This window comes from Rutilus rutilus (assembly GCF_951802725.1).
Source record: "Rutilus rutilus genome assembly, chromosome: 17".
In the NCBI taxonomy this organism is placed as follows: Eukaryota; Metazoa; Chordata; class Actinopteri; order Cypriniformes; family Leuciscidae; genus Rutilus; species Rutilus rutilus.
The window spans coordinates 7,232,762-7,245,252 of record NC_140230.1 but is presented as its reverse complement, the minus strand read 5'-3'; the positions used below and the strand labels follow the sequence as shown (position 1 = coordinate 7,245,252).

The 12,491-nt window shown below is 37.0% G+C and overlaps 1 protein-coding gene across 2 annotated transcripts in view; it reads left to right on the top strand.

The window, feature by feature from the left end:
- Nucleotides 1-12,491, top strand: part of tars2 (threonyl-tRNA synthetase 2, mitochondrial) — a 26,393-nt gene extending 13,902 nt beyond the window's left edge. For both annotated transcript variants that reach the window (XM_084384871.1, XM_084384870.1), the window contains exons 11-18: nt 59-221; nt 6,780-6,917; nt 8,770-8,847; nt 9,721-9,821; nt 11,295-11,396; nt 11,474-11,546; nt 11,641-11,755; nt 12,177-12,491. In XM_084384871.1, the coding sequence (XP_084240997.1) occupies nt 59-221; nt 6,780-6,917; nt 8,770-8,847; nt 9,721-9,821; nt 11,295-11,396; nt 11,474-11,546; nt 11,641-11,755; nt 12,177-12,319 (913 nt within the window). In that variant the 3' untranslated portion in view covers nt 12,320-12,491. The remainder of the gene's footprint in view (nt 1-58; nt 222-6,779; nt 6,918-8,769; nt 8,848-9,720; nt 9,822-11,294; nt 11,397-11,473; nt 11,547-11,640; nt 11,756-12,176) is intronic.

Here is a 12,491-nt window from a genome sequence, read left to right as displayed (position 1 = left end):
TTGAATTGAATGAAGAATCCTCCACCCGTTGAGTCCAGTAACTGTGTCCTCCGTGCAGTTTGATGTACGAGCAGAGGGTGCGTTCTTGGCGTGAGCTTCCCATCCGCTGGGCAGATTTTGGAGCGCTGCACCGTAATGAACACTCAGGGGCGCTGGGGGGTTTGACCAGAGTCCGACGCTTCTGCCAGGACGATGCGCACATCTTCTGCACCCCAGAACAGGTACAAGTTCAATGTGTTTTTTATTTATTGTTGCAAAAGCATCAATTATATCAAAAAAGTGGGTCCCAGACAGGGGTGTAGCAACCATTGTAAGAGGATGTGTGTCTCTCCAAGTTTGTCCCCAATGTTTTGGGAGATAATCATTATACACTATATTGGCAAAAGTATTGGGACACCCCTCCAAATCATTGAATTCAGGTGTTCCAATGACTTGCATGCAATCGCATGCAGACTGCTTCTACAAACATCTGTGAAAGAATGGGTCGCTCCCAGGAGCTCAGTGAATTCAAGTGTGGTACTGTGATAGGTTGCCACCTGTGCAATAAGTCCATTGGTGAAATTTCAGCGCATGCTGAGGCGCACAGTACACAGAAGTCGCCAACTTTCTGCAGAGTCAACAGCTACAGACCTCCAAACTTCGTGTGGCCTTCAGATTAGCTGAAGAACAGTGCGTAGAGCTTCATGGAATGGGTTTGCATGACTGAGGAGCTTCATCCAAGCCTTACATCGGCAAGTGCAATGCAAAGCGTCGGATGCAGTGGTGTAGAGAAAATCCGATGGACGAGTATGGGTTTGGCAGTTGCCAGGAGAACGGTACTTTCCTGACTACAAGTGTAAAGTTTGGTGGAGGGGGGATTATGGTGTGTGGTTGTTTTTCAGGGGTTGGGCTTGGTTCCAGCGAAAGGAACTCTTAATGCTTCAGCATCCCAAGACAGTTTGGACAATTTCATGCTCCCAACTTTGTGGGAACAGTTTGGAGATGGCCCCTTCCTGTTCTAACATGACTGCGCACCAGTGAACAAAGCAAGATCCATAAAGACATGGATGAGCGAGTTTGGTGTGAAGGACCGACCTCAACCCGATAGAACAGCTTTGGGATGAATTAGAGCGGAGACCCAAGCCTTCTCATCCTACATCAGTGCCTGACCTCACAAGTGCACTTCTAGAAGAATGGTCAAAAATTCCCATAAACACACTCCTAAACCTTGTGGAAAGCCTTCCCAGAAGAGTTGAAGCTGTTATAGCTGCAAAGAGTGGGCCAACTCCATATTAAACCCTACGGATCAGGAATGGGATGTCATTAAAGTTCATGTGCATGTGTAAAACTTTTGGCAATATAGTACATTTTAAGGAGTTATTTTTTTGTAATTTTTATATGTATATAAGTTGTAGCTGCCTGCCTGTAGAGGACTTTTAGACCAAGCAGAAGCATCTGTCAAGCAGATTCAGCAGTGGACTGCTCAAAAGAGGTGGCAGTACACTATTCATGTGCACATCGTGAGGCTCAATGTCTTACCAGTTTTTGCAAATTAGTTGTAATTTCGAACGAACACGGTGTGATTATGATTCAGGCAGCATCACAAGTCAGAACTTAGATTGTGGATCGATAGCATTCAAAAATTCATCCAGTTCCTTTTGCTTGAAGATTGGATTCATCTCGCCAGTAGAGAGACGAAGCTGGTCATAGGTCTACGGAAAGTAGTTGTTTTTCTGAAAGGTTTCTTCATCTGAACAATCGGTATGTTGTCAAACAACAGTACAATCCATTGAATGCACTATCTGCGTTTTCATTCCTGCCAAAAATGAAATATGGTGCTACCCTGATTAATAATTGTCTATAATTGGCTTCCTTACGGTTGAACTTATTATAGTTAGCTAAACTTAATTACCAAATGGTGTTTTTTAAAGGGATACTCCACTTTCTTTGGAAATAGACTCATTTTACAACTCCCCCAGAGTTAAACTGAGTTTTACTGTTTTCGAATCCATTCAGCCGATCTCCGGGTCTGGGGGGTCCCACTTAGAGCCCTGCACGGGCCTCAAATCTAGACCCGAGCCCGACCCTGGCCCGAGACGCTCAGGCCCTAGCCGGACCCGTGTCCGACAGCTCATCAGAGTTATCAGCCCGAGTCCGACCCGAGCCCGTTTAAAAAAAAAAATATGTATTACACAGCGGCAGCCCTATTTGCAGCCATTAATATAGTAAGTAAGTATTTATAGGCCCTGGCCACGTCCGTTTCGGCGGGACGTGATGCTGAGGGTGCAAAGCGCCCTCATTGGATCTGACGTCATGAGGGCCTCTCTCGATAGGCTGGTGCAGTTGCCGCAGAGCAGCCAATAGGCACGCGAGCCGTCTCGCCTATGTCTGCATGCTGCTGCAACGCGTTTTACATTAATACAAAATTAAGGATAATTTTTTGGCTTCAATATCTCGCGGAGAAGAGATTTATTTAATAAATACATCTCACAAATACGCTGCGTGTTTTAAATAGCGTTAAAAAATTAAAGACATTGACAAAGACGAAAACTACTTTACTTTTATTTTATTTTAGTTAGTTTTGCCAACCACATATACTATTTTCTTTTGGCGGAAGCAATACAATCGTTTTTAAATCAATAAACTCCTTTTTAAATCAATAATTTGTGTCAAATTAATTATTTAATTATTTATTTTGTAGCCATGTAATAAGCGGGATAATGTATAGATAGGCGGTCGTACATTACATATGACCGTACATTACGTACGGACCAAATGTACCTCCGCTTCGCGTCGGGGTCCCGTTCAGCCTGTCGGGCTTGTTATTCGCTATAACGACCGCCTATCTATACATTATCCCTTACTTAGTTAGTTATCGTTTTTTTGTAAAGCCTCGTTTTTATTTTTATTTCAGTTAACGACAATGTTTTTTCCCACCTAGTTTCCGTTTTATCGTTAGTTTTTGTTAACGATTATAACCCGTGTGTGTGTGTGTGTGGTAAATGAAACAGGCCGCCATATGCGCCATTCAAAGATACGGAAGCAAAAATATACAGAAACAAGATGTGATCTGTAGATCTGTTCAAGGGAAGTTTCATGGTGTTTTTTTTTCCGTATTCACCTGGGTTTTTCCCGGTTTAGAATTTAGAGAACAAATGCTTAATTTGCATAAAAAAATGAAATCTCAGACAACTTGCAATGGTGTTTTTCTTAGTTATTATGTAATATGGAATACATCACATATCATATATACACTGGGAACATTTAAGAGTGATATTGATTAAATATGTATGTCGGCCTTAAAAAATGACACAAATAATGCTTAATTTCACCTTAAAAGTTGGTATTTTGCATATATATATATATATATATATATATATATATATATATATACATAAAAAAGGCAGTGAGCCTCCATTATATCTTTGCTCTGACCCTTGACTATCATTTTAGAAACTTAATTTCCTCATCTTGATTGCCTACTTACAAAAAAACTAGGGGAAAATGGTCCAACGACTGAGCAAGATAGGCAATTTGGCGGCCATTTTGATATGCAAATTAGAAGGTAAAAAACTCAGTTTCGCTTGGGTACCATTTTTTTGGGGACTCAGCACCCTTGAAATATGTAAGGTAGGCCAGTTCCCGACTTGTACCCATAAATGCTCCTCACTTCTTATAGAAGGCCATTTTTCTGAAATCCGTCTAGTCTATTCACCTTATTTTTAACGGAAATACGGACGCAGCCAGTTGACGGTATTTTGTGCGAGACTTCCGGTAAGGCACTTCCGGTCACTGGCGAGCGTTGTTCGTAACAACAAACTCATCGTTATGGCTTCGAGGAAGACCGGGATTGTTTGTGCAGTTAGAGGTTGTCATAATAACTGGCACAAAAGAAAGATTTACTTGGAGCAGGAGTGTTTTAATCATCGAATTATTGACATTTTAATAATCAGGCGCCCTATACGACCGGCGACACACTGGCTGCGTGGCGTTTCTGTTGCGTGGTGTTTTCTATGTCTTTGCACACCAGAAACGTCTCTGACGAGGCGTTGCTGCTGCTAGGTGACATGATAAGCCTCATTGGTGATATATTCGACATATGGGGAGAGAGTTGTGGAAGGCACTTAATGTTAAACATAAATATATAGCAGCAAAGACAACGTCGGCAGTATTGACGGCAAAATAGGCTACAGAATATTTCGTTCTGTATTGACAGGTGCAATATTTGAAAATCGATAATATATATATATTTTTTTTACATTTAGGCTATATCTGCATTTATGTCAAAACCTAAATTCAAACATCAAAATGTCATTAATATGTATTCATATCAAAATGACATACAAACATATTTTCCTATTCTATTTTGCCTGGAAACGCTTCCAAAACGCTTGCGTGTCGCGTGAAAAATAGGCATCGATTCTATTTCTAGCATGCACGCATTTTCCCTGAGACGCGCGTGTCATGCAGGCAGTGTGCAAGCTCTAAATAACCTGTTAACATGGGAGCCGAAATAACGGACACGCCACGCAGCCCATTTGAAGAAACGACCGTATGTTTGTTCTTTTCATTTCGTGAACACAAGACCTACAGAAGACCACCCGATACCAGAAAAGTGGCTGGGCTACGAAGTCTGAATAAAAACTCCAAGGAGAAACAAAATCATTATAGTAACCCCTGTATAAAATCTAGTCATCATGGCATGATCATCATGGCATTTATTTTGTATGATTTATAATTATTTATAGCCATCTATGATCTACTTATTGCTATCATGTGCTTTGGTTGCATTCTGATGACATTATTAATACATTTGACATGACAAAATAGCCTACCTCCATAGATATATTAACTTTAGTCCAGCGTTGGCTTGACCGTGTTTAGGGCGGTGCTGAAGGCGCCGGCGAAGTTTTGGCAATCTGCCAGCTAGATGCATGAGTGTTTTCAACCAGGTCCAGTACCCGACCTGGGTGAGGCGGGGCTTCAGTTCTTTGTTGTATTCATCTGCTAAGGCATGTGTAACATTTTTCTGTCAACTCTGCATAATCCTTCGCAATCGATATCGTTAGTTAGCCCAGAGAAGCGAGGAAACGGAAGTGCCGCACAAAAACCGGAAACTGGACCCATATTTACTTCCGCGTTCGAAAATAAGGTGAATAGGTCAGTTTTGTTAGTTATGTTTCTTTTCATTTCTTTATTAAGTTAATTTAGACAAATGTTTGGAGCATTTAAAAAAAAAAAAAGACGACCAAGCAGCCGAGCAGACAGCGAGTAAAACGTGATCAGTTTAGCCTCTCAAATCAACGCTAATACTTTACTTGGCTACAATAAAATCCATAGATATAGCCTAAAACACTTCAAGCATATCACACAGACAGTAAGTTTAATAAACCACAGTGAGTAAAACAACATTTTTGAAATACTGAGGCAGGCTCAGGCTGCTCGCAACAATCTAAAAAAATGTAATTAAATAAATTAAAAACAAACTTGCCGGTTATCTTACCTCAAAAATGCACCACAGAACATGGCCATTATTTTTTCCAGTAGTTTCCAACAGTTAAACGAAAATAAAGCCCAATCAAATGAAAAGTTAGAACAGTCTCGAGAGCATCGTGGAAAAAGAATAGCATCCACAGGAGATTTTAACCCAGTCCTCCTCTCTTCTATCACTCTTCCCGCTGAGTTTTAAGTTGGCCATCTGCGATTTTTCTCTTAATATTCTCCATTATTTGCACATGAGGTGAATCGTGGGTCGCGCTGATGGGAAACCTTCTGTGTGTGTGCGTGCGTGTGTGAGACTTTCATGTCAGTCATATGTCAGTGTAAGATTATGAAAGTTATGAGGTTATGAAATGTCTTTCTATGTTTGTTTTTCTATCGTCGACGTCAACTTCTCATATTTTTTAATATATATTTTTATCTAAAAATATAAAAAGGAGGATAACCCAAAAAAAGCCCGAGGCCCGGCCCGCATGTGAACCATGACGTGAAAATTGGCCCGAAGCCCGGCCCAAGGGCTGTAAATAAGTCGGGGCCCGTCGGGCTCAGGCTGAAATGCAGGGCTCTAGTCCCACTTTTAGCATAGCTTAGCATAATGAGTTGAACCGGACAAGACCATTAGCATCTCTCTCAAAAAAATGAACAAAGAGTTTCGATATTTTTCCTATTTAAATCTTGACTCTTCTGTAGTTACATCGTGTACTAAGACCGACGGAAAATGAAAAGTTGCGATTTTCTAGGCTGATATGGCTAGGAACTATACTCTCATTCCTGCGTAATAATCAAGAAACTTTGCTGCAGTACCATGGGTGAAGCAGGCGTAATGATATGACGCAGCACCTGATAATAGTCCCCAGCTCAGTAGCCTATTATCAGGCGGCATGTGCTGCGTCATATCATTACATTCAAATCACAGATCGCCAGTGACCCCATATAAATGATCTTCTAAACAAAAACTGTGTGTCTTCATCCATTAACAAAACCTTAATTTGTTACCCTATTTATTTGACTTTCCTTGTTTTCCATCTGTATTTCTGAAAGTAAAGCATGTATTTTTCTCTCTCTTGAGGAAGCCCAACAGTTGTTATGTTATGTAGCACATTATTCGTCATATAAAACAGTGTTTTTGTGTCTGTATGTTTGTGCAGCTCTTGCTTTGGTCTTCTGTGCAAGGAATGCGTCTCACTCGTTTGTATTTGGACTGACGTATGATTTGTCTTTTATCATGTCAGTGTTTATACTGTCTCTCATACACACCCTTCACTTGTTTATTCGTTGCTGCGTCTCTTTTCTCTCTTCAGCTGGAGGAGGAGATCACGGCATGTTTGGACTTCGTGAGGAGCGTATATCGCGTCTTCGGTTTCTCCTTTCACTGTCTCCTCTCCACACGACCCACGCCCTGTCTGGGAGAGCCCGCCCTCTGGGACTGTGCTGAACAGGTACGCCTGTCAATCACTCGCTCACCTGTAGAGCGCCACCCACCACAGTGTTATTTTAGTATTATTCATATACTATTATAGTACTAATTAATATTTTGAATGAGCTTATTTTTATATTTTCCCCTTTAATTTTAAGTTTTAATTATTTAGTGATGTGCTTTTTGTCTTTTTTTTTCTATTTAGCATTAAATTATTTGTTTTAGTCATTTTAGTACTTCAACTTTGTTGCTACGGCAACATTCCTAATTTAAAATAATCTAATATTTATATTTTATTTCAATATTATATTTACTTTTAATTCAAGTTTTAGTAATTTGTGCATTTTTCATTTTTATTAGTTTTTTTATATATATATTTCTATTTAGTGTTAATTTATTTTTATATTTCAGTTTTAGTTATATTGGTACTTCCAAGGCAACATTACTGTCAAGGCAACATTTATAATTCAAAATAATAAAATAATTTTTTTCTTTATTTCAACTTTACTAAAACGTCAAATTAAATTTTATTTCAGTTTTTGTAATTTTAGTACTTCAACTTAATCTTTTTTTATTTCTGTTAGTTGCTAAGGCATATTTTTAATAAAGAAAATCAAATTTATATTGTTAAGGCATCATTTTTAATTTAAAATAATTTAATATTTTTATATTTCATTTTATCTCAACTTTCACCTCATTAAGTTTTAGCAATTATTTGAGCTTTTAACTTTTATTTTAACATTGTTTACTTTTTAATTAAGGTTTTAGTAATTTTGTCATGTGCTTTTGTCATTTTTATTAGTTTTAATAAATTATTCATTCATTTATTTTTATTTCAGTTTTAGTAATAATAGTACTTCAGCTTAATCAAGGCAACATTTCTAATTTTAAAATCTAATATTTATATCTAATTTTATTTAAATGTTTTCACTTTTTATTTTAAGTTGTAGTAATTTTATGAGCTTGTCATTTTCATTTGACTTAAAAATATTCCTGTTTTGCGCTCATTTATAAATGTATTTTAGTTTGTCATTTTAGTACTTCAACTTAAAAGTTTTTTTTTATTTATTTCTGTTAGTTAGGCATCATTTATAATATAAAATAATCTAATATTTGTAGTTTATGTGCTTTTGTCATTTTATATTTCTATTTGGCATTAATTTATCATTTTATGTCATTCTAATTTAAAATCATTTAATATTTAGATATCATTTCAACTTTTTTTTTCAATTGCTGAGCAATTTTTAGTAGTTTTAGTTAACAACAACACTGGTGCGTGACGCAGAAGGCTGTTTGTGTTCCTGCATCTGGTGTCAGGATTATAAGATCCTGTCTGTACACGTACCAACATATGCAGTGAGACAATATAGGAAACATGCGGAGTAAGTGTAGGGCAGGTCCAAACAGACGGGATACGTGACAGGGATTCATTAATGTGGATCATCATCAGGGTCACAGTGTGGCATGAGGCGAGTAGGTCATGAGTGTCAGAGGAGGGAAACATACAGCCAATGTGTGAAGAGAATCAGTGAGCCAATCAGAGCTCAGTATGCCGTATATAAGGTGTTATATTGTTAAGTGCACTGCTCAAGGCCTTTGCTTTTATAAGAATGGATGTGGTTTCCAGGCAGGGTTGTCTGATTTTGGGGGGGGTGGTTAAACAAGGAAACTAAAATCTCTCCTAGCGCTCTCTTCCTCAAACTAATGCTGTTTTCAGCTCCGCATGTTTTGGGATTATTGAATTAGATGTTTACAGAAGGTTCTTTTATTAGTGCTTCCAGGGCCAAACTTGTACACTGACACATTCCAGATTTCCCTCTGAAATGACTCTCTCTCTCTCTCTCTCTCTCTCTCTCTCATTTGTCCCGGAGCAGCAGTTGGAGAGCAGTCTCAAGCAGTTTGAGGAGCACTGGGAGTTAAACCCCGGAGATGGGGCGTTTTATGGACCCAAGGTGAGGCCGGCAGGAAGAGACACACTGTGCCGGACACTGCATAAAAAAATAAATACATAAAAAAGTACTAGTGAAACAAAATGGTGAAAAAGGGATATTCACTTCCCCTCATACATTTTTAACCTGTTGAAGTTTATTTGCATCAGTTACATATACACAAAAAATATCTTACTAACCCCCCAATTTAATGTTTTTGAGGTATTTTTTGCTGAGCAAGGCTCTATTTATTTGATCAAAATACAGTAAAACCGGTAATATTGTTAAAGATTACAATTTAAAATGACTGTTTTCTATTGTAATATATATTAATGAAATTTATTCCTGTGATCAAAGCTGAATTTCCAGCATCATTACTCCAGTCTTCAGTGTCACATGGTCCTTCAGAAATCATTCTAATATTCTGATTTGAGCTCAATAAATATGACTTCTTATTATCAGTGTTGAAAACAGTTATGCTGCTTCATATTTTTGTGGAAACTTTTCATCAACAGATCTTAATAAAAAAAAAAAAATCACAGTTCAAAAGAACAGCATTTATTTGAAATAGAAAACTTTTGTAACATTATAAATGTGTTGGCTGTCAATTTTGATCAGTTTAATGTATCCTTAATTTCTTCACTTTTAGATACGTATTTAGTTATGCAGAACTGAGTTTTTCCAGAGTTTTCCTGGCTGGAGGGTCGATTGTTTTTAAACACACATCAGATTCATTCGCTCTGCTGCAGCTCTTATATAGAAATGTTCTTGACATCATCAGTCATCAGTTTCTGAGCAGTAAAGCTTGTAGCTCAGTAGTTCGTCACTTGTTAGACACTAAAGAGACATTTGGTGTTCAGCTTGGCACTTAATTTTGTTCTTTTACAATCTGTTCAGATCGACATCCAGATACGGGATGCCCTGGGCCGACAGCACCAGTGTGCCACAATTCAGCTGGACTTCCAGCTGCCCATCAGATTTAACCTGCAGTATATCGGGTACGATCTCTTCTGACTGATACGGTCACACATAGATGTTTAGGTCACTTTTGAACCCTAAATCTAGATAAAATATGAACAATAATGAAGAAAATGAAGCCTGTTTTAAGACCATTAAGATTTTCTACAATGTGAAATTATTTTCATAAACACTAAGCACGTTTCCCCACAATTCTCATTATGTGCATCGTGGCGTTTTACTTGTAAGTTTCTAGGAATTCCCACAGTTTTGGGATTTTTCAGTTTTCATTTTAATTTTGAAGTTTTAGTAATTTTTGTTGTTTTTTAGTTATTGTTTGTTTTTAAATGTCTATATAGTTTTTATTCATTTATATTTGTTTTAGTTTGCTATTTAAGTGCCACAAGGTAATTTTTAATTCTAAAGTTTAGTAATTTTGGTTTTTTATCATTTTTATAAGTTATTGTTTTTTTAAATATGTCCATATAGTTTGTATTAATTTATATTTTAGTTTGTTTATTTTAGTGCCTATTTTAAGTTTGTTTTTTATCATTTTATTTTTTTAAATGTCTGTATAGTTTGTATTTATTTATTTTTGTTTTAGTTTGCTATTTTAGTGTATCAAGTTATTTTATTTTATTTTTTTTTTTTTTTTTTTTACTTTTGTTGTTTTTATCATTTTTATTAGTCATTGTTTTTTTTTAAATGTTTATTTAGTTTATTAATTTGTTTCAGTTTTAGTTTGCATTATTAGTGCATCAAGTCAATTTTTAATTAAGTTTTCTTTTTATATATATATATATATATATATATATATATATATATATATATATATATATAAATAAATAAATATATATATATATATATATATATATATATATATATATATATATATATATATATATATATATATCTAAATAGTTTTTAATTTTTGTTCTGTTTTAGTTTGCTATTTTAGTGCATCATGCTAAACTAAATGGAAATGAGAAATGTTGCTTTGGCAACTAGATGAAATAAGTTTGTTGGGTAAATCTTTTTTTCCTTGTTACATGTAGTAACTATAGTAATAACTATAAATGATGCATAATTACAACCAATTAACCCTAAACCAAGCCCTAATCTTATAGTAAGTACATGTAGTTAATTACTATTACTCAGTACTTGAATGTATAATCACACTGTAACTAAGAAACCTTAAAATAAAGTGTAACTATTTTTTTTTTGTTAACTTTTATTTCAAGTATTTTGTGCTCACGCACCGCTCTCATTCGGCATGAATCCAAATGTGTGCACGTTATGTGCTTCACGTTAACTGCGTTATATGAGTCGCATTGGATTTTATGTCACAGCATATTTCAGATGATAAAAAATGTGGCTTATATTCAGAAACATATGGAAAATCAAAGGCGGTACAATAAATACTGTCTGAATATCACGTTAAACGGATATATTCCTTGTTCTCCATATTCTCTTTCAGAGTCTGTAAGTTGATGTCATGTGATTGTGTTTTTCAGGGCTGATGGACAGATGCACAGGCCGATCATGATACACCGGGCAGTGCTGGGGTCCTTGGAGAGGATGATCGCTATCCTGGCCGAAAACTTTGGAGGGAAATGGTGTGTGTGCATGTTTGTGTGTGTGAGTTCAGTGATGTTTGGAATTGGTAAAGTTCTCATTTTTCTTCCTTTCTCAGGCCTTTCTGGCTGTCTCCAGCACAGGTGATGGTTGTGCCAGTAGGGGGTGACAGTGAGACATATGGGCGAGAGGTCAGAAGAAACAACACTCTGGACAAACTTCATTTATATACAAACATGTTATGTATAGTAATGGGTGTTTGATGCATTGTGCTCTGGGTTTAAGGTGGTCTGCAGACTGAGGGAAGCTGGATTCATGGCTGATATTGATGATGATCGTGGCAACACCTTAAATAAGAAAATCCGCTCTGCGCAGCTCGCACAGTACAATTATATATTCGGTAAGGATTTATTCTGGGATGTTGCCATATTTTAAATCAAGTCACCTTTATTTCTATAGAGCTTTATACAACACAGATTCAAATTCTGCTATAAACAGCTCTAAAAAGACTATCCAGCTCAATTTAGTTCAGAGTCGATTCAATTCGGTTCAATAGCAGTGTTGATGTTGCAAAAGTTCATTAATTCAGTAATATTACTGTATATTAAGTGTTTTTTAAACCCTGACCGAAACACAGAAATGCTTTCTCTTATCCCACAAATGATTTCTGCAGTTCTGTGTAGTGCAGAAATGACACGCTTCAGCTTTAAGTGTTTTAATGGTTTAATTGTTCCCAGAAAACACATGTGTTCAGAATGAGTGTTCTGGGGCCTATTAAGAAAAGGTCAGATAAAGCAAACCTTGCTCTGTTTGTCACGCAGTGGTCGGAGAGAAAGAGCGTGAAAGCGGGAGCGTGAGCGTGCGGACGAGAGGAGGGAAGCAGCTCGGGCAGAAACCACTGGAGGATGTGATGAGGTCACTGACTGAACTCGGACAGAGACGCAGCGGTCAGGAGGAGCTGTAAATGTGAGCGAGAGATACGACCGAAGCAGAGCCCTGCATGCAGTCTGACAGACCAGACGCTGAGAGACCCTGTTAGATTCATCAGAGACGCACGTTCATTTCACCAGTGGATCTCTCTGTTTTTTATTTTGTTTTTTATTTATAATTAGATAATAAATTACTTTTAATATTCA